Source organism: Aquila chrysaetos, chromosome 7 (genome assembly GCF_900496995.4).
Source record: "Aquila chrysaetos chrysaetos chromosome 7, bAquChr1.4, whole genome shotgun sequence".
NCBI classification, from domain to species: Eukaryota; Metazoa; Chordata; class Aves; order Accipitriformes; family Accipitridae; genus Aquila; species Aquila chrysaetos.
The window spans coordinates 16,558,744-16,585,985 of NC_044010.1; the positions used below are offsets into that span (position 1 = coordinate 16,558,744).

The window sequence follows — 27,242 nt, forward strand, 5'->3', positions numbered from 1 at the left end:
CACCGAGTGTCTTTGCCAGCCTCTCCACCCGAACAGGCATGTAAAGTCCCGTGTCCTGGCCAGGCTCCAGCGTGAGTCATCACCCATTTAACCTCCCGGAGCTCCTCCAGCCGATGCATCGGGATACCCTCAGCGGTGCGGGAGCGCATGTCACTGTGCCATCGGAGAGCTGATGTCTTCTGCCCTGGTGCAGCCTGCAGGGCCCCTGCCCGAGCACCACTGCAGAGTTTAACGCCTGCACATGTTCTTCACACAGGTTGCATGGCTTCACAGGGGCTGGGAGACCAGGCTGGCTTGAAAAAAAAAAATGAGGGTTGTAACCATGACTTGTTGCCAGTGTAAACTGAAAGCCTTAATAGCGTACGTAAGGCCAATTACAGTACATCAAGGTATGATATCCTCTTTACTGGCACCCTCCAGGGAGTCAGGAGACATTGTGGCAACAGGATTATGGTTTGCAGATGATATGCACGATAACTTCACCTAGACACATGCACCTGCTTCCATCACTAAGCAGATGTTCAGGAGGCTGTTAAGAGAACATCAGCCTCTTGCCAGCGCAGCAGAAAATGCCATGTAACCGTGCCTGCTCACATCGCTGCGCCCACCACCTTCGCTGCTTGACAGGGCTGGAGCAGCCCTGCCCTGGCACACCAAAACCCCAAGCCCTAGGGCAGACCGGATCACCTCAGCATTTGAAGGCCGAGCCCTCTCCTGGCTCTCTGCCCAGGCAAATCCCCAAGCCAGGAAAGGGAGTTTCCCCCCTGTCAGGAGGGCGAGGTTTGGCTGGCTCAGTGCCTGGGGTGTCAGTCTTCTTGCAATCTCATTCATGCGCCAGCAGCTACAATCATTTCTATGTCATGGCAGGCATCTTTAAACATGACCTGGCAAGCTGCGTGGGACGTAGAGAGACCCACTTTGCGCTGGAGTCAACTTGCCACCAGGATGGAAGGAGATGGACTCCCTAGTGTTCTATTGTACCATTACCATCACCATCACCCTGGACCACTAACTTCAGGATTTTTTTTTTTTTTCCCCTTTTTAAATAATTTTCCCAAATGCAAAATGAGCCTTTTGGATTAATTTGCGTATCTGTGAGTGGTGGCTGATGGTCATCCCTGTGGGAGAGCAGAAGTGCGAGCCACCCTGCAAAGCTTCCCATGTCTTAACCAGACTGCAGGCAGAGGATCTCTCCTCTACATGAGCAAGCAAACCAGCCTGCAGCCTGAAGGTGAAGCTGCCCCAAGGTAACCTGTGTGCCACAGTGTTTCCAACTCAGCAGTTTTAAGCCTGTGGTCTGTAAAAGCCGTGAATTATTCCTATAGGATCTGCAAAAGGTAATGAAGGAGAGGTAGGTGCGCATTTACTATGCAGGAGCCAGCGCCTGGATGGGGAAGCATTTGGTGTTCACAGATTGGAAAAGACTGAGAATTTCCTCTTTAATTCTCTGGGAAGGAAACAAAACCTGCACTTGCATCTTCTGTGGTGTGCCTCCGTTAGGAAAATAAGTCATGTTAGATGAGAAGTGCATTGGCAGAGGTGTCATTACGTATACTGATACCTCTAATCTAGATGAAACTTCACACATGGTGTTACGAACCTGTGCAAGTGCGTGCAGTCTAGCAAAGGGAAGACCTGTAATTCCCTGCCAGGGCCTGCTGCTCTGACTGGTAGCAGCAGTAGACGTGATCATCTCATCAACATTTGGGGGACTCTGTGCATGCGTGCGCAAGTTCCTGAATGCTGGCTGCAGTGGCTGCCAAGGAGGGCTTGGAGGGCTGGGGTGCATGCGTGAAATTTAAGAACTCATTTTTGCCAGAGTTAGTAAGATTTCTTGCCCATCACCCTCACCCCCACAAAAGAAGAAGTCTTCCCAAGTGTTGAATGGGAGCAGGGAGAGCTGCACAGAGGCCATCCCAGAGCACTTGGATGACCTCAGGGGTCCGTGCTGTTTGTACATAGTGAGAATTGCCGTGATTATGGTCTGGGAACAGGCCCTCACTGCTTCAGTGAAATACATCTGTTAGCCCAAACATGAGGCTTAAAATTACTCCGTGCCCATCCTCCTCATTTTTATCTCCTGGAGGTGCCACGGTGTGGGAAGAGCACTGGGAGGGATGCTTGTATCTCAGCAGCTCTGATCTGTGCGTACCCTGGCTTTGTCTCTATGTGTGTGTTGATATTGAGCAACCCCACCACACGCAGAATGTGTATATACTGCATTTTAATAGATATAGGGCTACTGACTTAACATACACATGGTTGCTATAGTAACAGAGGTTTCCTTAGTAACGGTTGCAGAAAATAAGCCAGTACCAATTAAAAATAAACTGTTTGGAAAGGGGGTTGGGGGAGAAAGGAAACTGCTGAGAATCACCTTCCCTTTTATTGGTTCATCTCCCAGGGACTTGGAAGATTGATTAATGCTTGAAATAACCTTTCTTAACCAACGGTGAGCCAAAAAGGTGAGACAAGTGTGGGTGCGGTGGCTAAGGCTGCTGTCCTGAAGCAAAACAAAGGGGAAGGAGTGTGTCTGAGGTATGGCAGAAATACAACAGGGTGATGCTAAATCTCTCCATTAGGTTGAAGTCCCTAGGGAAGAAAAACAAGGGACTGTTTCCCTCCTTCCCTCCCTCCACTGTCTGCGGGGTAACACAGCCATCGAGTCTTTATTAGCATACTGATTAAAGCCACAGGCAATCCAGGCTCCAGGGGAACATCTAATGCGTTACCAAGATGCCCATCTCAGATGCTGTGTTAGAGCAGAAAGCGTCGCTGTGGTGGGAGTTCCTGCCTCCCATGTGATGTTGTTTGCCTGTGCCCATCCTCTCCCTTGGTTCTGTTGCTCATTGCCTGTGCCAACAGGCACCCAAGACCCTGTGGCCCAAGGGAAGCTGGAAGCAAAGCAGGATGCAAAGTGAGGATCCCGTGCCTCGGTGAGAGAGAGGAGACAACATTGCTTCCTTGCAAACGCAGGATGCGTGGGATGTGTTTCCAGGGTACGGATGGGCAGAGCTCCCCTGGCAGCCTTCAGTTGTTCGTGCCTGTGGTGCCACGCTTCTGTCATGCCACTTGTGCCCAAGGTGCTCACTAGGTTTTGTTAAGAGATTTGCCGGCTGTCAGCAGAATCCTTTCACCTGGCGGCAAGACAGCATGCCCCCTTTCAGAGGGAAGCTGCCACGCAAGGAGAGGCGAAGGAGGGGAGGCGGTGGCAGAGCCGCTGGGAGGAGTGGTGTGCCTGGCCAGGAGCTGCTCCTCTCCTCGGGTCTGTAGCCAGGAGGGCTCCAGGGCACACCAAGCACAAGTGTCACAGGAGGGCACTTCGTGTCCTCCCCTGTGGATGGTAATGCCCTGGGTCAAGACTTGGGCAACAGGCACAACCTAAGCACATACAGGGGAGGCTTTATCTCCTGCTCCTGCAGGGAAAGAGGAATTGGAAACCAGTGTGTCTCTCTCCCTGCGGGGACAAGAGCTAATGACACTGCCTGCCGTGTCACCCTTGACGCTGTGCGACCACTTAGCTGCCCACATGGGAGCTGCAGTTGCACTTGGGAAGCCGAGGGAGGTGATGTGCCTGTGGCTTGTCCCAGGCTCTGCGGTCCATGGTGGACCTGGAGCCAGATCTCCTGGATGCTGCAGCAGAGCTTGCTCCCTGCTGATCCTTTCCAGTCTGGTGCTCTTTCTTCTTTTCCAGTTGTGCTTGCATTTGCTCCCCTAGCTATTGCGTGTCTGTGGGTTACGTGTCACTGAGATGGCTGGCATATGACAGCAGTAGAGTCTTGTTTAATTCACTCTTCCTGGAAATGGTTTTCTCTGGAACAGGTCAACAGCTCATTGCCCTGAGGTACAAGTGTTATGATTTCACTATGAAAAAACCCACTGAGTTTGGGTGTAGTCTTCTTGCTAGGTTTGGTGCCTCAGACCACGGTAAATTAAGAAAGGGAATCTTTTAAAGGACAAACTGTGAAGAAGCAGCCTCTTGCTGAGGGACATGGTGGGAGGATCCAGGAGTAGAGTAGGGGTGAAAGAAGAGAGAAGATTAGTTAGGAGAATAACTAAATGCCTTTGTTTTAAAGGTCCAGTGCAAGTGGGACCCAGGCAAGAGCAGCCGTGCCTATAGTTGGGGGAGGACTCTGGTCCTCCCCAGATAAGGTGAGTGTCTTTTCTGTGTTAATGTCCCACCTCTCATCATCCTTCTCTGTTCCTCCCTCGCAGTGACCAAGCTGCAGGTGAGCAAGTCGAAGCGGAGCATCACTCTGGTGGAAAACCGGCCCATCCCCCTCAACTGCTCAGTGAAATCCCAGACCAGCCCCGACTCGCACTTCGCCGTGCTGTGGTACGTCCACAAGCCCTCTGACGCCGATGGCAAGCTCATCCTGAAGACCACCCACAGCTCGGCCTTCGAGTATGGCACCTACGCAGAAGAGGAGGGTCTGCGGGGCCGGCTGCAGTTTGAGCGCTCGGCGTCGGGGGGGCTCTTCAGCCTGACAGTGCAGCGGGCGGAGGTCCGAGACAGCGGCAGCTACTACTGCCACGTGGAGGAGTGGCTGCTCAGCCCCAACCACGCCTGGTACAAGCTGGCAGAGGAGGTGTCGGGGCGGACGGAGGTCACCGTCAAGCAGCCAGGTACAACGTGCCGCGCCGGTGGGGTCCTCTTCGCATCAGCTCTCGCGCATGGCTCGTGAGCTCGCCGAGCTTTTCTGGGGCAACAGGGATCCTCTTCTCTCTGCTACAGCCTTGTCACCCCCTCTTTGCATCCTCATGCCTGCGCGTCCCTGCACGAAGAGGGATGTTCTCCCCCTTTGATGTGACCCTTCTCCACCTAGGCTGAGTTGGCGTGCATTTTGGTGTCCCCACATGAAGGTTGTCCATCCCCCACGATCTAGAATGCCACTGTATCCAGCCAGGTTTCTTTATCCTCAAGAGCATTGTGTAGCAAGAGTGTCGACTAGCGACCTACTGAGAGAGAACTGGTGTCTGCCTGCCTGGGAAAGCATTTTTATGTTTTGCACGCAGTTTAATTTTACTCCGTGCCTGTATCCTGGCAGGCGTGGGGAGCCTTGTCTCTTTTCCCTCTGCACTGTGCACGAGATGTGAGTAACGAGTTTAATGAGGTGGGGAGCTAGCTGCCAGAAAAGGAGAAATCTGCTCTGCTGGTGGTTTCCGTGGCAGCGGACATCACTGGTAAAGGTGGGCTGATGGAGGAGCTAAAGACGGCCCCCACAGGCTGGGGACAGAGCCCTCATTTTGTGCAAAGGGCAGAGGCATGGAAGCAAGCACCATCTCTGAGAGCAGCCTGGACCCCATGTGTGCTGCTGAGGCAAAGCATTGGTACTTCACAAGGAAACCTGCCGTGTCCCCACTTGCTCCGGGTGACTGTTTCTGGAGGATAAAATCTCTCAGGCAGGAGGGACACACCTGGATAGCAGGGCTCGACTAAGATGCTTAATACATTTTCTCTGTCTGGATTTGGTTGGCTGGGCACAAGCTCTGTGGATGGGGGTACAAGAGGGATATCGAGTATGGTCCCCAGCACAGCTTTGCCAGGTTGCACAGGAAGCGCAGCAGGCCACAGCATTCTGCTCACTGCCGGTCCCAGCTCCTTGTTTCTGTCTGCAGTCCCGAGATGGCTGTGGGGTGGTCAGGGAGGGGGGAGCTGTGATCTGCCCCCTGCTTTGCATCACCCACCTCTCTCTGGGAAGTACGGCGCCTGTCGCTTGCTGCAGCGGCCGTACCAGGGAAGTCCAGACTGTGCTCCTGGAAAGAAGTCATGAAGGAGTTAGGAGTGTACAACACGTCATTTCACATAAAAGAGCTAATTGCAGTCACCCCCCCACCCGGTGTATCAATGAAATTGTGGAGCGAAAACCAGGGACATTCCCAAGGCAGCAAAACACCATTTGTGACTTTGCCCTCATGCCACTTCTCGTTTTGCAGTGGTGGTTCCCTATAATCAGCTGTCCATTCTCTGCCTTGCTTTTTTCCCTTTTCCCACAACAGGAGGGCTTACTGGTTGGGGTGTGACCAAGCTACTGCTCTGCCCCAGAAAGAGGATGAGAAAAGATTGAGGTGTGACCTGCCCTCACAAGATGTCTGTGCACTTAGGACCTCCCGGGTCCTACTGGGAGATTGTGGGTTTCCAGCTCCCTGTGCTGAATGGGGCGTTGTTGGTGGGTAGCCTGAGATTTTCAGAAGACCCTAAAAACCACCAGTCCTATTTTCTTTTCCTCCTCTACATTTTTTTTTTCTCCCATCATTTTTTCCCTCCCCTTCCTTATTTCTTTCATCACACCCCAGGGTTGTGGCCATGGGGGAAGGGTTTGTAGGGAGACAAAGGACCCTTGCAGCCCTCAATCACCTTACATTTCTAATGGCCTTTTCCCATAGATAACCGCCTGCAGGTAAACCAGACCTACAAGAACATCACAGTGCTGGAGAACCAGTGGGTGACCCTGGAGTGCCTGGTGAGCAGCCGGACCAGCCCCTCGTCCCAGCTCTCGGTGGAGTGGTACGTCTGGCGGCCGGGCCACCCAGAGAAGGAGGCGGTGGTCCGGCTGAGCCGGCAAAGCACCCTGCGCTATGGGGACCTGGCAGCGCTGGGTGACCTGCGGAGCCGGCTGCACCTGGAGAGCCCATCCCCGGGTCTCTACCACCTCTCCATCCAAAATGCCACCGTGCGGGACAGCGGGGCCTATGACTGCCGCGTGGAGGAGTGGCTCCTCGACCCCAGCGACCGCTGGTACAAGCGGGCAGAGGACCTCTCCGGACTCATCACCCTCACCGTCAAGCAGCCAGGTGAGGAGGATCTTGTGCCAACAACTTTGAGCAGCGCTCTGCCCTCTTGGACTGAATGCATGAGTCACCATCTGTCTGCCATCAACAGTGGGTCAGGGCAGGGGGCAGGACCGCTGCACTACAGACCATGCTGATGCTTTCTTGCATGTCTTCTTGGGTGCACCCTTACTTTTCTGGAAGGAGCACAGGGCAAGCCCTGCAGACACAGCTAGATGGGCTTGGAATTTTGTCACCACTGCATCTGCATATTTATTTTTTCACAGCACTTTTGGCAGATTCAGTAGGATATGCTTCCAATTTTATTCACATTTTGATTGAGAATGAGATGGGAGAAGCTATCTGTGCTTCCCAGGCATGCACTCCAGGGGCAAGGTCCTTGCATGAAAAGAGGGTAGCAGAGGAGATCAAAACCCCTGCTGGTGTCCAGGCAGTTTCTCATGCTGCTGCTCCCCGTTCTGTGGGGTGTGCAGCTCCAAGGGTTCGTCTGTCGGTTGGGACGAGGGCTCAGGCTTCTTGATGGGGCAGGAGTTGGCTATGAGGAGCCTGCCTCTATATGGACAAGGGGGTACTTACAGGCTTCCTGGCCACCCTCTTGCTGGTGGTGTTGGTTCAGGCGGATCCTGCTGCCTAACACCACCGTTTTGGCCATGCCCAGACACAGGGAGGCAGGCGTCAGGGATTGCCACAGGTGCTTCTTGTTCTTTCCAGGATCTAGTGGGGAAAAAAGTGCTACAGAAGTCCAAACCAGGGAGGAAACTCCAGTTTCAAAGGATTGTGAGTAGAATAGCATAGCATAGACTAGACTAGACTTCTTCAGTTGGGAGGGACCTACAATGATCATCTAGTCCAACTGCCTGACCACTTCAGGGCTGACCAAAAATTAAAGCACGTTATTAAGGGCATTGTCCAAATGCCTCTTAAACACTGACAGGGATGGGGCACTGGCCACCTCTCTAGGAAGCCTGTTCCAGAGTTTGACCACTCTCTTGGTAAAGAAATGCGTCCTCTTGTCCAGTCTAAACCTCCCCTGGTGCAGCTTTGGACCATTCCCACGCATCCTCTCACTGGATCCCAGGGAGAAGAGATCAGCACCTCCCTCTCCACTTCCCCTCCTCAGGATGCTGCAGAGAGCAATGAGGTTGCCCCTCAGCCTCCTTTTCTCCAAACTAGACAAACCCGAAGTCCTTAGCTGCTCCTCATAGGACATGCCTTCCAGCCCTTTCACCAGCTTTGTTCCCTCCTCTGGATGCATTCAAACACCTTAACATCCTTCTTAAATTGTGGGGCCCAGAATTGCACGCAGCTCTCAAGGTGAGGCCGCACCAATGCTGAATACAGCAGGATAATCACCTCTTTTGACCGGCTGGCTATGCTGCGTTTGATGCACCCCAGGATGCAGTTTGCCCTCTTGGCTGCCAGGGCACACTGCTGAACTCATATTGAGCCTGCTGCTGACCAGCACCCCCAGACCCCTTTCTGCAGGACTGCTCTCCAGCCACTCCTCTCCCGATTTATACTTGTGCCTGGCGTTACTCTGTCCTAGGTGCAGAATCCAGGACAGAGTTATTAAATTTCATCCCATTAATCATTGTCTAATGCTCCATTCTGTCTGGATCCCTCTGCTAGGCATCTTGTCCCTTGAGAGAGTCAACAGCACCTCCCAGTTTGGTATCATTAGCAAACTTGCTAATGGTGCATTCAACTCCTGCATCCAGGTCTTTGATAAATATATTGAACAGGACTGACCCTAGAATTGACCCCTGAGAAACACTGCTGGTGACCGGTCACCAGCCACATGTAGCCCCATTCACTACAACCCTTTGAGCTCTGTCCTTCAGCCAGTTCTTCACCCAGCACACTGCTCATCTCACAGTTGGACAACTTGTCCAGAAGGATGCTGTGAGGGACAGTATGAAAAGCCTTACTAAAATCCAGAAAAACTACATCCACCACCTTCCCTTCATCCAGTAGGTGGGTGACCTTATCGTAGAAGGGTATCAAATTAATAGGACAGGACATTCCCTTTGTGAACCCATGTTGACTGTGCCTGATGATTGCATTATTCTTTAAATGCCTTTTACCCAGTGTAACTGTCTCCATAATTTTTCCAGGAACTGACATTAGACTAACAGGTCTGTAGTTCCCTGGGTCTTCCCTCATGTCCTTTTTGTAGATTGGAAGATCATTGGCTAGCTTCCAGTCAGCCGGGACCTCCCCAGGCTCCCAAGACCTTTGGTAGATGATCAAGAGGGATCCTGCCATAACATCCACTAGCTCCTTCAGTACTCTGGGATGAATCCCATCAGGCCCCATGGGCTTGTGAACATTCAGCTGATACAGCTGGTCCCTTACGGTTTCAGTGTGCACAAATGGAAAGTCACTGTTCCCACACTCGTGGTCCTCTGACTCAGGGGGAGAGCCCAAGGTCTATGAGTATTATTAGAGACTGAGGAAAAAAAAGCATTGAACGCCTCCGCTTTTTCCTCATCCCTATCAGATGGATGACCATCTTCAACAAGTATTGGTCCAATGGTTTTTTTTAGACCTCCTCTTGTTGTTAACATACTTAAAAAAGCCCTTCTTGTTATCTGACACAACACTGGCCAGTTTCAACTCTTAATTGAGCTTTGGCCTTTTGTGTCTTCTCCCTGCATATACAAACTAGAGCCCTGTAATCTTCCTGTGAAGCCTGACCTTGCTTCCAGAGATCATACAATTTCTTTTTCCTCTCAAGCTCCACAAGGAGTTCCCTGTTCAGCCAAGCTGGTCTTCTGCCTTGCTTGCTTGACTTACAACACAGTGGAATTGCCTACTCCTGTGCTTCTAAAAGGTGGTTCTTAAAGACTGACCGGCACTTGTGGACTCCTAAGCCCTCAAAAGCGGATTCCCAGGTACTCTGCTAAGGTTTTGTGTTTTAACAACAGATAAGCTGCAAAGACAATTTACCTTGGAAGATACGGATTCCCTATTTTTGAGACAAATGACTCAAGATTAAATGTCTGTCCTAAAGGCTGTAGGTCAAATAACAGTTATGGTCCTCATCTGCTGGGTACTTTCCAGCATGTAAAGCAACCACTCTGCAAGTACTGCTGTGGTGCTTTATGCCTGCCCATTTGAGCAAGGTGTCAGCTCGTAACTCTGCAACGGAGCTGGCAGAAGAGTCAAATTCTGGAAAGGTTTTAGTGGTCACTCCTGGCAGAGAAGATTTGTACCATGAAGGTGGAACTCTCTCAGGACAGCACAGCCCTTATCCGCCAGGTCCTTGCTTGGGAAACTTTGCTGGCCAAGATGGCTTGAGCAGAGACACCCCCCCGCCAGGCAATCCCTGTACCCTGCATGCCCACACGGTTGTAAGTGTAGCTCTTCATCCGGGCTGAGAATTGCCAGTCCTGATGGAGGGAGGCAATGAGAGGCAGGGGAAATCCTTGAGGCTCATTTTGAATTGTGGAAGGATGTGGAGTGGGAAGAAGAGAGGGAGTTGCAGGTGCACTAATTCAAGATAATTTTTTCCTAAAAGTGCTTTGTTGTTGTTTGTTTTTCTTTCATAGCAGCCAGTACTTAACAAAATGACTAAACTTGCTTGTGACTCATGTCTCATTAGTGAGGATCTTCATGCTCATCTTTCAGGACTATAATCATCCACAAAGGGGGAAAAAAAAACTCTCAGCACCTTCAGACAGCAGTTCTCCTCTTTCTGCTTAACCTGCTGAGGTGGGGGAGGCTTTGTGTTGGTTTTGACAAGCCATTTCCTTCCCTTCCTCCTTTTTACCTCAGTAGTCGCTGAAATCTCAGGACCTACCTCATTCCTGTTTCTGCTGAGTCTTCCCGGGGAAGATGTGAACTGAAAAGACTCGTGTTGCCTATGGCCTGAAGAGCTCTGGCCTTAATGAAGATTTTCCTTATGGGACCGTTTAAAAAGTGTAGGGCAGGTGCTGTAATGAGAAGCCCCGCTGGGCACAGCAGCCCCGCAGCTGATGAGAGCGGGGGGACAGCAGCCCCCTCCTGCAGTGATGCCCGGGTCTGCGCAAGGGAGGGCTTGCCCAGCCGTCTTCACTGGAGGAGAAAGCTCCTCTCTCTTTGGCAAGCTATCAGCTTGCCCTTCCTGCTCAGCTCCCTCATCAGAAAGGGCTTTTTAATCTTTAAATGAAAGCTTAGATCCAGACTGATTGCGATCCCTGGAGTACATGTTCCCTGGCATGATGACTAAACCAAATGTTAATTGCTCTTGAAGTCAGCCTTTAATCAAGTCATCTTAGATTCTGGCCACTGTATCTCAGTTAGGTAAAAACGTCTCTTTAGCCTTGCAGCAAGCACTAGAGGAAAAAAATGAGAGGGAGATTTTGGAAGCATCCTTGCTGTGTCTGTGCTGAGGACGTCTCCATGGAGGAACTTCTTACCTAAATAACTTCCCAAATTGCTGGAAAAAAATCCTCTCCTCTTCTGTCATACTGATTTTCAAGTCCTTTGAGCACTCTCGAAGAAATAAAAAATAAGCATGGAGTGCAATGCTCTTTGTACCGATAGCTGGGAAGTAATAGTACATTGCTCCTCAGCGCGTGCATCGAACCTCGGTATTTCCTGCCACGTTCTTGCAGCACGTCTGGATGAGCTGCAGCAGCTTTCTCCTTTCACACACATGCCCGTTAGTTGGTGCGAGGGTCCGCGCTGGCAGGGCGGTGGCACGGCACTCACAGCCAGCTCCTGTGCCGGGCGGCGTACGGTGAGGTGAGGATGCTGAGCCTGCAGGGTTGACCACAGAGGTACTTGTGGGACTTGGCAGGCCTTGTCAAGCCTTTGGGTTTCGCCCAGCACCAGGGCTGTGACGGTCTGTTTGTGCCGGGGCAGGGTGCCTTTGCTGGTAGCGTTTTGCTCAGTGCTCACCGCTCCCCTTTTGTCATCTCAGATCCCACCTTGCAGGTGGACACAGCCACCGCCAACCTCACAGTGCAGGAGAAGGAGTCCTTCCCGCTGGACTGCAGCATTCTGTCCCGCTCCAGCCCAGACTCCCACTTTGCGGTGACATGGTACAACCTGCGGGCCAAAGAGGCGGGCAGCCGCGCGGAGGAGGACGAGGACGAGGACGAGGACGAGGAGGAGGAGAGGGAGGCGGTGCTGAGCGTGGGCCCCGATGCCGTCTTCAGCCCCGAGGCCGGTCGCTGGGAGGGCCGCCTGCGGTTCCAGAGGCTCTCGGCGGTGCTCTTCCGGCTGACGGTGCTGCAGGCTGGCGGTGCTGACACCGGCAACTACTCGTGCCACGTGGAGGAGTGGCTGGCGGACCCCAACGGCCTGTGGTACCGGCTGGCAGAAGAGGAGTCAGGGACAGTCGCCGTTCACGTGCAGGATGCAGGTGAGAAGAGGCGACGACCCTCTTGGGGGCATGGCCCTGGCATCCCCTGCGTCTTTGGTTCAACCAAGATAAAAGGCCGAGCGAGTGGGACTAGGTCTCGCCGGCGCCAGGGCGAGTCTGTGGTGCCGGCGCTTTTCCACTCAGCTTGATGGCTTGTAGCCCAGCTCTTGCTTGGGCTTGAGCATCCACGCTGCACTTAGCTCTGTGCCGGGGCTGCCCGCCCCGCAGCACTTACTGCCTGCCGTCTCTGGAGTCAGTGGGGGCGGACATTGCCCCCCACTGGGGTTTAACCTTCCCATTTGGGAAACACCCTGGAAGTTGGCTTAGCTCTGCACAAGGGTCTCCTCCCAGCAGCTCTTGAACACATCGGATGGTTTAGAGGCCCCAGAGATAACGGAGGTCATGAGAGTTTTGTGGGCCCTTAAGGGAGATGCCCTGGGGTGCCACCTATGTGTACCACCACTGAGGGAATCAACGCTTTGCGAGGCTTCCCCACTTTATAAGATACCATAAAATCTGCACCAGGGAGGACTCTCTCTAGCACTCATGAAACTCTTGGGGGGATAAAGCCAAAACATGCCCTGCAATAACTTTCTTCTGCTGCTCTGTTTTCCGATACTGGTATTTTTCTCAGTGCCCCACCTCCTGCACTGACACAGATTAATGAGCATCTGGTTTTGTGTGTTTCCAAAGAAGTTTTTAGGCCCTGCGTTGCAGAGAAGCCATGAAATGTGACTGTCCTGTGTCTCTTTCCAGGCTCCACCCTGCAGTCTGTCATCTGCTCCAACGATGCCCTCTTCTATTTTGTGTTCTTCTACCCCTTCCCCATCTTTGGCATCTTGATCATCACCATCCTCCTGGTGCGGTTCAAGAGCCGAAACTCCAGCAAGAACTCGGAGGGCAAGAACGGGGTCCCCTTGCTGTGGATCAAAGAGCCTCACCTCAACTACTCGCCCACTTGCCTTGAGCCGCCGGTCCTCAGCATCCACCCAGGAACCATAGACTAAAGAGGCAGAAGCACCTGGGGGGACGTGCAGCAAGAGAGAGAAGCAGAGACACACCAGGAACCCTGAGAAACAGAGTGGGTTTTGTTGTTCTTGTTTCATTTCTTTCAATGTCTGTGCTCTTACATGGCAGCTGAGCTCTGCGGAGCGCCCAGCCAGCGGAGATGGGAAGGTCCGAGGCTTCCTCCAGCGCCTGTGGGAACGCACCCCCTCACCCGAATGGACAGAGGGTCCCTGCGCTTACTGTATATAGCAGATGTTCCTCTTGGATTAATTTTGCTCCCATCAGTTGCTGTCTTTTGGGCCATTACTTTTTTGTTGTCATTTCTTTTTCGGTCACTCAAAGAACTGTAGGCTTCCCCCGCCCTCCACACAGCGAGGAGTTCCTAGGGGGTGTTTGGTCCTGGGACGATCTCTTTGGAAGTAAATGTTATGTGTTTTCCAAAACAGACTGGTTTTCCTCCTCGGACTCGGTGCCACGGTGAAGAAGGTCTTTTCCCGAGGTGTGCTGAGCTAGCTCCTCCCTCTTCCAAAACAGATAAAGCTGGGTCCATCTCTGGAGGGGCTAGCTGGGCTATCGGGAGGTCCACCTCAAAGACTGGCTGTAGCCTCAGCATCTTCTTGCCTCCATCTTACTGTTCTTTCAGGAGGGAGCAATTCACCTTTTGGGAACGTTCACAGGTCTTGGAGAGACTGAATATTCGGTGCACTTGCGGTCAGGACAAAAGCAATTTAGTTTGTCTCTAGGAACTGAAGGGGGGGGTGGAGGGAGGACACCTGAAAGCCCTGACTTTGTTGTAGCAAAGAGGGTCCTTGTACGGTCCAGCTTACCAGAGTCATGCTCCTCCCTGGTGTCCATGCTGCCACCTCTGATGAGGCGGGTCCCCTCTGTGCCCCAGTCGCGTGGGGACGGGTGGCTGGATCCAGTCTCTGAAGACTTCAACATGACCAAAGTAATGACTCTAGGAAGGGGAAAAGGGGAAGCTCCAGGGGTTGGGTTCACGGCCCCTGGATGGTTCAGCCAAGGTTCAAGCCCAGTTGCAGCCATGCCACGCAGCGGGGACATGCAGTTCACCACCATGTGTCACGAGTTTCCCCGTGGCTTGCACTACTTCCCAGCGCAAGCTTGGACAAGGCAAGGAGCCTGCACCGCATCGGCACCCTGGGGGCTTCCCTGCCCCCATGGGCCAAGAGAAATCTTCCCCTGCGTGTGTGCGTGCATCTGCTGGTTTTTGTTTCTGGGGCTTTAGGAGGAGAAACCATTTCTCCATAAGCTCCCCCTCCTGGTAAGTCACCTGCTCTTGTCCTAGGCAGTCGCTGTGGCAGGAAATGCTGTTCTTTCTGTGAAAGATATGGCTCTCGTGAACCAAACCAGGGCTCTAGCCGTGTGGAGCACCTGAGCTCCCATACCCCGTAATGCCAAGTACCCCTGCCCTGTCCTGTGGAGGAAACCGCCTCCTCCCCCATACGCCCTAAGCGTTATGTCCGGCGGAAGAAAATAGTTGCCAAAAATGGCCTTTTGTTGTCTTCCTTGATGTCTTCCTGGCAAATCCGGCCATTTATTTTTTGCAGCATGGCTGAAGCCAACAGGGGTGGATGGGCACAGCTGCAAGACCACCCCGCCTTGTGTGAGAGAGGTGCCATACCCACAGCCGCCATCCTTTTCAGGAGGGTTGGACTGCTCTTTGTGAAGAGAAGGGGACCTCAGCAGATGCTCTGTAGCACTTGTCGGTTAGACCCTGATGCCTTGATGTTTCAGAGGTGGCAAAGCCTCAGGTGGGAGATCTGCACCGCGCATCCTTTCCCAGCTGGGAGAGGACCCACATGGCCGCGGACCATCCCGTGCCAGGGTGTTCAAAGTCAGCCACCTCTGCTTCTCCACCAGAACGGCATTGGTTTCTTCTTCCGCTGGGAAGCCCAAATTTTACTCCTCCCTCTGCAAAGTCTGCCTCCTTGGAACATAACTGCTTACTGGCCACAGTATATGCATAATATCGCACTCATGTATATATATATACATATATATATATATATATATGTGTGTGTGTGTATCAGACACCCACACACTTGTCTTCCCGTTCTGGATAAGGCGTCTGCAAAGAGAGGAGTGGGATGAGAAGTGAATGGGAATGAAGAACCTAGGTGCAAAGAGCAGCAACTGCAGCCAGTGGGTATTTTTTCGTAAATGTAGTATCTCCTGTACATACTGCTCCCGGGCAGGAACTGCAACTAATTTCCGCTTTATAGGAAAAAAGAGAAAATTAAGTCGGTGGGAGCCGTTCTTTCCTGGGAGAGTACTGTGCTGCATACAAGCCACATTCCTCCTTGACAGTGTGTCTGCCCCAGAGCAGGGTTCTGCTGGACGGCTGTCTCATGGCCCCCTCCCCCTGGCTGGAACGGGTCCCTTCCCAGCCCAGCAGTTCCTACACTGAGCCCAGGCTTTTCCGGGAAGTCTCCCCCACGGTGGTCCCTGAATCTACCTTGCCGGTGACATTTCTCCATTGCTCTGGCGTGTTGCCCAGTCTCAAACTTCTGTTTTTATAAGGCAGACTCTTCCTGTAATGAGTTTTAACACGAAGCTTTTCAAACCACTCTCTCTGCTGTAACTTTCTGTAACGAACCCAAGAAGAGAGACACCCTGTCCATGCATGATGTGGAAAAATGTTTGGGATTTTTTAAAAAAAAAACACAACAAAAACTTTGTACTATGTTGCACTAAAACATGTTTTATACAACACACCTGAGAGCTGTAGTAAACTGTGTTGAAATTGTGAATCCTATTGCTGCTGGTTTTTGTCAGATTTGGGCTTTCATTATGCTTTTATGTGCACTCCCTGCAAAAAGGTGTGCTGAACTCCCACGTTTAGGCAGCCTCTCCCACCACCCCTGTTCCCTGATGCATTAACTCTCCTCCCAGCGCAGTAGCGCATCTCCTCTCTCTTGCAGGCTGGAGCTTGCAGACACCTTGCAACCTCTGGCTCTTCATACTTCTCCTTCCCATCCCTCAATTCATCCCATAATAGAATATAACATTTAAGAGAGGCATGTCAGGTCTATTTATTGAATGGGATACACCGTTCTTGAAATTGCTCTGAAAATAGTAAGGAATTATTTCGCTGTGTCATAGTCTGGATTTGAAGAAAAAAAAACATACTTTATGGAATTATCCATAGCAAATGGTAAGCAAATGATCTTTAGTAACCTTGATGTAAGCAGAAGAATATAGTTCACTACAGAAGTTGCTTAAGTTGATGTAAAATGCAACCTGTTAATTCTCATTACCCACTTATACCTTGAATAAGGGTTTGGTCAGTAGTCTTGAACTCCCATTGACTGAAATAGGGAAGTAGTGCGATACATTCTTACCTGTATAGCAAAAGTGCTGTGACATTGTGCAAGATGCACTGCTGATGCAGCCGTAAGGTTGGGTTTGGGTTTTTTTCCACATTGATTTAAAACAAAAAATATCCTTTGCTAAAATAATTGTATGAGAAAGCTCTGTTGTCCCCAGACACAGCTGGCTGTTTGCCCCCTGCCCCCAGTAGGTCAATCTGCTATAGCCCCTGTGCTAAGGAGCAGAGGTTTTAGCTCTACAAATGCTCAGTCCTATATGGCAAGTGGTGTCCCCGGCACTCCCTGTTGACAGTACCAGGCAGTGAGCGGGTTTGCTGGGATGTATGGCTGCCAGCCCGTGTACAATCCCTGCAGTCAGGCGTGCGTTCCTGACCCCCTCTGGCATGCTCGTAAGGGCAGGATCCTGGCTTGGGGCAGCTTGAGTGGGTTTTGCTGCCTGTCCTGCTGCTGGAGCATAGCTAGCAATGCTGCAGCGAGTGCTCCTGCTCCTGACAATGTGCAGCCGCCATGCAGCAGAGGAGAGATGTCTCAGGGCTTGGCTGCTTGAGGGACCACTGTGTGCTCCCATCAAACCACCTTGTAACTGCTCCCCCCCACCCACAAAGCCCTAACTGCTAGCTCTGAAATGGCCTCCCTGGTGAAGCCAACACACACAAACAGAAAAAGGAGGCCTGGCTCTGGCTTACGTTTGTAAGCCAGTGGGTTCGCAAACCGACTTTGCAAAACCTTGAGTGAACAAGGGGCGGCAGGTGGGGTAAGCGCGCCCCTGGGGGGCCCTGCCGCCCCCCGCCTAGGCGATGTGGTACAAGTCCTTGGCCACCTGCTCCAGACGGTCCCTGTACTCCAGGTGGGCATAGAGGGAGGCGGGGACCCCCTGGAAGCCATGCATGGCCCCCCACCAGCAAGCCGCAATGGTGGCGGTGGAGTCGCTGTCCCCCCCGTGGAAGAAAGCCCGATGAGCCAGCTCTTCCCAGGAGTCCCCTGCGCCCAGCAGTGCATCGTAGGCGATCATGGGGGCATCGTGCCCGCTGCTGCCCCCCCAGCCGTCGTAGCTGAGGGAGGTGTAGAACGAGTCTCTCTCTTCCACGCCATACTTGGGGGGGAAGGTGGGCGGCGAGACCCCGCCTGATATGCCTCTCTCCGCCAGGTATTTTTCCCATTGCTCTTCAAAGTAATGCCTGCAAAACAGGAGACAGGATGGAGGGGCTGTAAGAGATATGCCATGGCAGAAGCATATACCTGAGCTGTCCGCAGACACGCCAGGCGCCAGCTGAAAACATGCCACATCAAAAGCTCGGAGAGATGGCTCAACAAAATGGTAGGTGTCTCCCATTTGTCAAACTACGGACATGATTTACAGTAAGAGGCACAGGGATGTGTTTCAGTGAGTTAGATTTCCCCTCCCTCCAGCCACATGGGAGAAGGCAGCCCAGCACCTGCTGCTGTCGCACTGCACAGGAATCACAAGGCTCAGAGCGAGAACTGAGTCATCCTCCCAAATTCAGAGTACCTCTAACCCTGTCTGTTTGTGCCCCTGCGCACAGAGCCTCACTGAATCTGCAGCCAGATTTGGTTATAACTTTCAAACTGAGCTCAGCCCTAAGCCTGGTGCTGTTTCCCAGCCCTGCTTCCCATCTTTTATCAGGTCACAGTTGCTTGAGATGACAAGTCTATGTACCTCATACTGGATCCAAAAAATGTTACAACTACATGACCCAAACACAGTTTGCCTCTTTTTTTTTTTTTTTTTTTTTTTTTTTTTTTTCTAAATAAGTTTGAGGTATTTTTCCCCTGGGGGACTTCAAAGACTTTCTGAACTGATTCGATCCCATAGCAGGCATGTGCTGCTCTAGGAGTTTACCAAAATGGGATTACTGAAGCTTAAGTATAAACAGAGCTCACCCTCTTGTACGTGCGGTTTATTTTAACAAAACCCAGTGCTGGGAGTGCAGCTCACCATTGCCCCATGTTCTCCTCCACGAAGAAGCCAGTGTCCCGTACATAAGCTTTTGCCCGCGGCAGCACCTCGATCAGCCCCTTCCCCCAGGCTTGGGGGGGGACGCCGTTCACTGCAAAAGCCGTGAAGAGGGCCGAAGCCAGGGACCCCAGGTAACCAGTGGGATGGTGGTGGGTCATTCGGCCGCTCTCGATGCTGACTTGTACTAGGGTGTCCAGCTCAGCGGGGTGACAGAAACGCAGCCCAATGCACATGGAGCGCATGGCGGCCCCGCAGCCTCCTGCCCGTGGGCTGAACGGGATCCTCCAGCCGTCTGGCCGCTCCGGATCCAGCTTCAGCACATTTTCCTTACAGGTGGCACCTGGACAGGAGCGGCAGAGCCCAAGAAAGAAAAGAAATAAACAGAAACACACATCAGTAGGAGATAGGGTCACATAGCTTGAGAACCAAGAAAAGACAGGCAAGGTAATGGGGAAGGAAGCATTACTCTGCATAAGGGATACAAGCTTCCCTTTAAAAGCATCAGTTGTCTGCTCACATACGTATCCTGCCTTAAGTTGCTGGTGCATCCTGCATGCTCCCAAGTAGACCTGAAAATTCCTGTTTGTGAAAATAATTTAGAAGTCTAGAGGGGTAAGAAACACTCCACTGCTGATTTATTTACATTGTTTATATTTACATTTCATTATGTTTATTTAATAACTTACTTACAAAATATATATACTATCTATATTAGGTATATTACGTACACATATATCTAGATATCTAGATAGACAGATATATAAATAGAACCAAAAAGGAGGTTTGGAGGATCCCTGACCCAAGGCAAGGCTAAGTACCTCTGCTTTTTTAGTTGTTTAGCCTCTTTACAAAACATTTAAAGGCAGAGACCCCACAAGCTCCCCAGGAATCTTTCCCACTGCCTCACTGATAGGAAATGTTTTCCAGATCTCCCTTGCTGCAGTTCAAGTTTATCAGAAAGCGATGAATGTAGTTATCTCCCTCACCACAACATGTCTGCATAACTGGCTTTACTACTGTACTCCTCTTCAGTAAGCTGAAGAACCACTGTACTAGGTGAGACCAAAGGTTCGTCCAGCCTACCAGCTCGTCTTCAAACACAGCCACTAACACAGAACTACAAAAAGACTATAAAAAAGGAGGTAAGTACAATATTTCCCCAAGAGGGCCCGCCTGGCTTCCAGCAGACAGAGGAGCAGAGCCTGCCTGAATCAGAAGATGGATCCAAAGTGGTGTGTTCAATAAGCCCCAGCAGACCTAGCCACCATGAGCTGTTCTCCTTAGCTTGAACCCATGCATGCCTTCAGACTCCTTTTACATCCCATGGTAGGCACGATTTTGTTATACAAAGCATTTCCTTTTGTTTTAAACTGCCATTTGACAATTTTCTTAAATTCCCCTCTAACTGTTACATTAAAAGAAATAATGACTTTTCATGCTCCACTCAATTCAAGATTGTATATACTTTGTCCCTCTTACTCAGTTTTCTCCTGCTCTGAGCTGACACCCTAGTCCAATTTTGCCTCACTTCTGGTGGGAAGCCACACCATAACTCCCCCTTGCCCACCTCCATCTCTTTCATAGTTCTGCTATTTACTTTTTAAAGAAAATACTCTGCTTCTTCCAGTGCTGCTGCTTCAGAAATTCACTTGTTAGTCCAGCACATTCATAGGATAAAGCCATCTCCACACACACAACCGAATTTCAGAGCCCAGCCAGCTTCCCCAGCCAAGACCATGAAACGTGTTTTGAGAGCTACGCCCAAATGCTTGTGTGCAAGGAAGAGGTAACAGGTTTGAAACATTAAATTATCTTTGATTCTCTTCTCCCTTGCCTTTTTCTCCTAGTCTTCTGTCCTGGCGAAATCTGAAATACTTCTTTTCCAGCAAGAAAGATAAATCAAGGGCAGGTTTCAAGCAACTTCATGTAAGTTTTAATGTGTTGGACAATGGCAAAAGTGGACTCAAAAGACTAGTCTTCTAACCACAGCGTGCCCAGTCCTCTCTGACACATAAGGTAACAGCAGCAGTTGGCATCTTCACACACCCAAAATTAGACCATTGCTCCTGTACTTTGCTGCCTAACTGGGACAGGTAGCTGATAAACTTGCAGATGCGCTGTTACTTTGAAAGTCAAACTAAATATAATCGAGTAGCAAGCAAGAAGCCTGGTCAAGAAACTTCACCTAATTCTACAATTCAATTGCCTTTGGTACAATTCAATCACCATGTTCTGGGACCTTGCTAATCGCAGCTAGGTACTGCGCTAAGTACTCTGCAGAGCTCTTCACTTCTGCACTTTCACGTATATGCTTGGCAGTAGGATTTGGTATATGGCAGTCTATTTGACCTGCACGTGGCATTTACAGCACCCGTATAACCCATATCCAAGCACAGCTTTAAGACTGGCTTCTGGACATATGCTAAAAATAAATAATGGCTGGCTGCTGCTGGGAATAAGGTCACGTGCTGGTCTAAGTGTCCTCAGTGTCTTTCTTTTCCAACAGTGTTGTTACATTATAGGCTTATTAGATCAGTGCAGGTTACAGCCCTCCGTGCAGTGTGAACAGGCGGACCAGCTCCCCACGAATGGTTGTCTCAGGCTGAAAAAGCAGCTCGGTCCTGTAGCTGTGGGGCTATTTGCCCTGCACAAGCCTGCCACTGAAATCAACTTGGAGAATGGAAATGGCCTATGCAAGTCTCCCGCACTGGAAAAAATGGGTTGCAATCAGCGCAGCCCACAATGTCAGGCCACTTTAGTTCTCATGAATTGCCTACAGTTTGACCCAGGCAGGAACCAGACCTGCTATTTCACCAGCCTCCTCCATGCCTGCTGTGCTGGCACACCATCCACTCACCACTGTCACACCCTTCCCAGTAGATGAGACCTGCTGGTTTTGCGGTGCCACACAGCCAGCCAACTGCTGGATCTATCCACATGTTCCTTACGCATCCTTCTTCCCAGTGATTTACAGAGTGAAAATTGCAGGGCCACGTTTCTCTGCTGGAAGAAGCAGCAGGCAGAGCATTTGGTCTAGGCAGCACCGGGCTCTGCCAGGACTGATCGCCACCAACCTCTAACTGAACTGCCTCGGAGTTTGTTTTTGTGATGCCTCAAAGTGGGAACGTGTTCAGGCCTCTAAATCTGCTTTTCATGTAGTTTATTAATTCAGTGCTGGCTGCTATGTATCAAAATCATTAAGAGGGATACCAGTGTAATTTCCAACTTCATGATGATTAACAGAAAATTGAGGCATTTTTTCAAAAATCTGACTATACTAAGCATTGCACTTACGACCTCTAACAGGACATTAAAAACATCTCAAACAAAGCTACATTTTTAAAAAGCTGTGCTGACTACCCTATTCATATGTTCCTGGTAAAACAGACCTTCTGCCAGGAAGACAAGGGGAAGGGGAGAGAGCAAAGAGAGTAAGGTAGCTTAAAATCAAAATTTGCATAACAAAAGCAAAACGAACTCAGTAATCTTGCTGGAACTTTGAGAAAGACATTTCTTCAGGACATGTTTGGGCAGATTGAGACTAGGCAACTCAGTCCTTGATAAAAAGTGAGATTGTTCTTGCATTAACTGTAGTCAAAAGAAAATGAGGAAGATGACAAGGCTTAAACTGTAAAGAAAGACTGGTTATTTTGCAATACAATTTGCTTGCAGCTTTAAGTCTGTGCGTGTTACTTTAGGAGATGACTACTGATAACCTGCAAATGGAAAAAATTGTGTAAAACAGTATACAACAGCTAAGACTTGTGATTTATGTAGTATTACAAGTTTTATCCTCATGCTTCTGAACAGTTAAAATACTACAACATTTGAAAGCTGATTTAGGAAGACTAACCTGAAATCATGTTGTCAGGTCTTTTTTTAAAAACAGGTTTAAAAAAACCAAAAACTGCTGTAGGAGTTTTTGAATCAGGAAATTCTGTTTTGGAAATCTACCAAATCCTGGTTAGGAATCCTTTGTACTAACAGTAAGAAACTAAAAGTAACCTGAGGAGGGTACTGGTCTAAGGAAAGAATACAAGCAAAAAGCAGTGTGTAAAGAAAGACAACCTGAAAAAGTTTCAAGCACAACTGGATGCTATTTCTGGAACAGGCTTCCACTGCACGCACTTAGACTCTTAATGAGCACAGATAATAACAGTTGTTTGGGATCAATCAATACACATAAAAAAAGTGAGTTAAACCGACCACATAGTGGTAAATAATTCCACATGGAGAGAACTTGGACCGAAAGACAGAGTTCTGAAGCAAAAGGTTTCCTGGAGAGCTGTGGAGGCAGATGTAGTTGTACGATGAAAAAAGAAGTATGTCCATGCTTGTGTTCCTTAATTAATTGGCTTTGTTATCTGCAAAGAACAATGAATTTTTGGGGCTCCAGCACATCACAAATAGCAATAATGGATGTAGGGATGAACCTGCTATTGAATTAAAACAGTGAGTTCTCTCCTGGGGCTGCATACTTGAGGGACCCTGCCGTGGCCATCTGATGACTCATAACATTGTGGGAATCCCTTTGTTACTGTGGGTTTTGGTTTTCAGGTCTGGACTCCCTTGTGTGGGCGAGCAATGTGACTTTCCCCCACTGTTCTGGGGGAATCTCTTCTCTGTTGGGTGAAAGTTGCAGCAGCAACTTTCCATTCTCAACCTTAAGGGCTGCAATTCCCCAGTGAGTACTTACTTTGGCCAGAACAGCATCACCTTGGGTTATGTTCTTGGTTAAAATCCATTTACTCTGAATGGCTGAAAGAAATTATTGACATGCAACTTCTATCATTAGGATTTATCAATATAGCATGGAGACTCCAGGCTGCAGGCAGCTTTTCAGGATGTGGATTAGGTATTCCCTTTGGTAGTACATCAGTGGGCATTAAACTGTTAAGTGTCAGTATTTAAGCTCTCCAGAGCTGAGTGCCTTTCCTGCAGCTGCAGCAGAAACATTCCAGGACACTGTTGCAAGAGCATCCCCAACAGACTTCCATTTTTTCCACATTACTTTCCCCACTTCCCCCAAAATGTTACAAGTTTAAGTGTCCATGGACCCACTAAAGAACTTGCATTTCTTTGTTTACCTAGGTAACTTGACCTTTCCTTGTCACTCCGATTAGTGTCCATAGCAAATTTACTTTAAAATTCTTCACTTCTAAATGGGAACTGCTTTGGGGCATATTGCAGCTCAGTTACTCACAGGACTGCAGCAGGTGTGCTATTAGCCTTAGCTATTAATTACTAACATTTAAATTTTAGGTTCTTCTCCTTTTCATCTCAGCTTTTAGTCACCACACTTAGATAGCTGAGGCAAAAATAGCTTCCAGGTGCTGTCTTACTGCCAGCTGTGGTTAGTCCACCTTGGCAGACCCCATCAGCTGGTGGAACTATAAGATGGTCCATTGCCAAAACAGCAGCAAGTCTCTCAGAAGTTTAACCTGCTGACTTCTGCTATCCTGGCAAGCATCATTAACACTTCCTAAATATTTTATTAATTAGGCCACTCCAACATCTGAGACTATCTGTGTTAAAGAATGCTGATAGTTTAGTTCTTCACAGGAGGAAGAAGGTAGGAGGTCACTGTGGAAAGGTAAGCAGAATAAATTCCTGCTCAAGTTTCCAACCTGGTTTACCTTGGAAATGCACAGCTCTGTCACACCACGCTCAGTGGCCCTAAGAGAACAATGCAGGATTTGGCCTTTCCCACGTTTAATGTCAAGCCAGAAAATTCCTTATATATTCTAGCCACTCCAGATAGGCATGTCTAGGCAATTTCTTTTCGATGTATAAACTCTGCATAGGATTGCTGAATGTAAGTGTTTCCTGGATACTTCATGCTGCCTGCACTAGTCAAATTAGAGGCCCAGCCTCAGTAGCTCCCATTTAAGTTTAATTCAAGCATCCAGAAGAGGCTGGGCCATAAGCGCAGAGACAGACGGGGTCCTCAGGGAAGAGTTGGGCCAGCAGGCCTGGGTGAACTAGGAACTACAGGAATATGTCGTATACAGCTTGGCTGCTGCAGCCTACCAAGGCGTCTTTCCTGAATACTGTGACACACTGCCAGTCCCAGCTGCCTGTGACGCAAACTCAGCACCATTGTGTCTATGCAGAGAAAAGAGAGATGATGGAAGTACAGGGTTCAGAAAAGGCAATTGTGGCCTGACTGTCCTGTCACAGAAAGTAGACGTACAGAGCTAGCCAGAAGTAGACTTGGGGTTCAATAAACTTAATTATTCCAAGCAAGGATCTTTGTGCCTTTAAATATATTTTATGTGTAATTTATTGCACTTCCTACGAGAAGTTCTGTATTAATTCTCTGTTTAAATGTGTTGCTTTAACACAGCATCGTAGGGTGCGCATTATACATGGCTGAATTTGCATTTTTCATCCACTGAGTGTAGGAAAAGGCACATCCCCAGCACAAATGCAAGCACCTTCCCCCGAGTTCAAGGCCAGGCCTCAAACATGCCTGTAAGAATGTTTTGTAAATGTGGGCAAAACAGTATCTTTTTCACCTAGTTCAGAGAAGCCCAAACCACTTCAGCTTGCCTTATTCTGTTCTCTTTAGTTCATCCTGAAACAGGTACTGGGTGTGGAAAACTTTTGCCTTTACACGAAATACAGTTAACACTATAAACGGCCAAAAGCAGAGCCAGGGCCTCAGCAACAAGCTGCAGGAAAGGGAGAGATGTTAGTGAGAGGACAGCCCTGCCCAGACAGTATTACGGAGGGGTTACCTGGAGCTCGGCCTTTCATGTCATTCATGCACTCCTTGTAGTTCTTTGCAATCAGGGAATAGAGATGTGCTAAACTTGTGTTTTTCCCAGCAGCTACCAGGGCTTCGGCCGTGGCCAAGTGCATCACTGTATCATCGCTGACTTTCCAACCCTGGATGCTGAAGTTGCCGAGTCCCCCCATCTCCGCCAGCTCCTTGTGGATGGCTGGGCCACTCTGCAGGAACTCCCATTGCCCATTGTAATAGCCCAGCGTGTCACCAACTGCGCTCAGCACCATCGACGCCACATAGTTTTCCATTGCCTTAGGACGAAATTTTTGCCCCAGGACTGCTTCAATGCAGAAAACACTGTGAAAAAAAAGACAGGGAGATTGAAAATAGAATCTTTCCCAGCTCAGTACAAGCCTCTACTGCAAAGCTCCAGCAGGCTGGATACCCAGCCTAGCACCTGCGTCTCCCTCGGACGATGTATTTCTTCAAAGCACGTGCTTCCCCGTGGACCTCTGGCTGCGTGCACCCACCAGTGGTAAGGGCATGGCAGCTCTCGGGCAGCCCAGCCCTGGGCCAGGGGCAGCCGGCCACGTCCTCCATCCAGGAGGACGCTGCACGTCGTGGCCGGGTCACGGACCGACAAGCAAGAGCAGGACTGCAGAAACGCGTGCGGGTTACATGACCGTACCCACATTCACCCCATTTTTGAGCGCAGCACAAGCAAGGAGGTTAGATCAGCTCCCAGCAGCTTTCGTACCCTGGGGATAACGTGAGGCCGAGCTCCTCTGTTTTCGCAGGGCCTGGCAGAGGCAATAAGCACAGGGGGCCTGGGCAGTACTTGGCCTTGCTCCACGGGCCGGCTACACCAGCGGGTGCTCATGCAGGCAGAGCCACCTATCCCAGCGGGTACTTTCAGCGATGTCCGCCCCCCCCCCAAAAAAAAAACCCCACACCACGCTGCTCCTCAGGGTTTGCTGCGCCTCACGGCGAAGCCCTCTTGCTCGGGAGAAGCGGAGGCCGGGAAGGACGGCAGGGCTGGCCGAGCCCGAGCCGGGGATCCGCGCCGGCGGCTGAGGCGTCCTCTCCCCGGCCCCAGCGGGTACTTACGCAGCCAGCCCTGCGAGCAGGGGCCGCCGGGGCCTGCCCCTCCTCGGGAGCGGCAGGCGGCTCGCCGCGGACATGCGGCTCGGCGGGGCGGACGCAGGCCGCGGCGGCCGGTGCCGGCCTGAGGCGCCTCCGCCCGGCCGCTCACCCTCCGCGGCCTCCCCCGGGGCGGCGCGACCGGCCCGGCGGCGGAGACCCCTCCTCGCCGAGCGGGAGCCGGCGCCGGCCCCGCCGAGCCCTCCAGCCGCCGGGCCCGAGGGTGCCGCTCCGCGAGGAGCCCGGCACGTCTCTCGGCGGGCCCCGCTCTCCCCCGCCCGCTGCCGCCTGGCCGCGGCCGCGCCGTCCCCTGCCGAGGGGGAGGGTTCGGTCCCCGGGCCGCGGGGCCGGGAGCTCGGGAGGGAGACGGGTGTTCCCTTTCACTGGGGGGATTGTCTCTTTCTTGGCACCCTCAGAGGCACGACAGTCAACTCGGAAATGAAGCCGCCGCGTGGAAATGAAGTCACCGCATGGAAATGAACCCTTGTATTTGATTTTAAAACAAGTAAAAATGAAAGGCGCTTTCAGCATTTCCCCTGCTTTTTCTACTGAAACCGCTCACTCGTTGCATAAGCAGCCCCCCTCCTCCTGGCTGAGCCCCAGCCTGGGTGGGAGCAGGGCCGGGTCTGCAGGCGCCGCTCAACAGCTGTGCTGGGGGGAGACCTTGGGGGGGCTTTCCCCAGCCTCCGTTTTTCTTTCCCCTCCTTTTTCAGCATTCATTCACTGCAGCCTGAGCGGAGCCTCCAGCCTTTACTGGGAGTCTTCGCCTATGCGCCTGCCCCGTCCTTCTGTGTTTTGGGGCCGTGCTCTCCCCGCGGCCCCCAGCGTGGCCCAGCTCAGCCTCCTGGTGACCCCAGCCTCTTCCAAACCAGGACCAGTCTTTGCGATGTCCAG

The 27,242-nt window shown here is 50.9% G+C and overlaps 2 protein-coding genes across 9 annotated transcripts in view; one reads left to right on the forward strand and one right to left on the reverse strand.

The window, feature by feature from the left end:
- The window catches only part of IGSF3 (immunoglobulin superfamily member 3), a 101,544-nt gene extending 85,623 nt beyond the window's left edge, over nt 1-15,921 (forward strand). For all 5 annotated transcript variants that reach the window (XM_030020231.1, XM_030020230.1, XM_030020229.2 and 2 more), the window contains 4 exons: nt 4,216-4,626; nt 6,388-6,795; nt 11,699-12,142; nt 12,899-15,921. In XM_030020231.1, the coding sequence (XP_029876091.1) occupies nt 4,216-4,626; nt 6,388-6,795; nt 11,699-12,142; nt 12,899-13,149 (1,514 nt within the window). In that variant the 3' untranslated portion in view covers nt 13,150-15,921. The remainder of the gene's footprint in view (nt 1-4,215; nt 4,627-6,387; nt 6,796-11,698; nt 12,143-12,898) is intronic.
- Nucleotides 15,922-16,178: 257 nt separating this feature from the next.
- ADPRH (ADP-ribosylarginine hydrolase) lies at nt 16,179-26,679 on the reverse strand. 4 transcript variants are annotated; one of them, XM_030020237.2, is made up of 4 exons: nt 26,461-26,679; nt 25,219-25,565; nt 18,458-18,818; nt 16,179-17,678 (listed from the first exon to the last, which is right to left on the reverse strand). In XM_030020237.2, the coding sequence occupies exons 2-4, from the start codon at nt 25,514-25,516 to the stop codon at nt 17,291-17,293; spliced, it is 1,047 nt and encodes a 348-aa protein (XP_029876097.1). In that variant the 5' UTR covers nt 25,517-25,565; nt 26,461-26,679; the 3' UTR covers nt 16,179-17,290. The 4 variants fall into 4 exon arrangements, with proteins under 4 accessions (XP_029876097.1, XP_029876094.1, XP_029876096.1 ...); XM_030020234.2 differs by lacking the exon at nt 26,461-26,679 and adding an exon at nt 26,316-26,444; XM_030020236.2 differs by lacking the exon at nt 26,461-26,679 and adding an exon at nt 26,160-26,419.
- Between the last annotated feature and the right edge of the window lie 563 nt (nt 26,680-27,242).

Bases quoted from the DNA above. Each gene is read 5' to 3' on its own strand.
- ADPRH (XM_030020234.2), bottom strand. From the start codon at position 26,389: ATGTCCGCGGCGAGCCGCCTGCCGCTCCCGAGGAGGGGCAGGCCCCGG. The intron at 25,566-26,315 runs GTAAGTACCCGC...TTTTTTTCACAG, and splicing joins CTGCTCGCAGGGCTGGCTGC to TGTTTTCTGCATTGAAGCAG. The intron at 18,819-25,218 runs GTAACCCCTCCG...GCTCCTGTCCAG, and splicing joins CATGAAAGGCCGAGCTCCAG to GTGCCACCTGTAAGGAAAAT.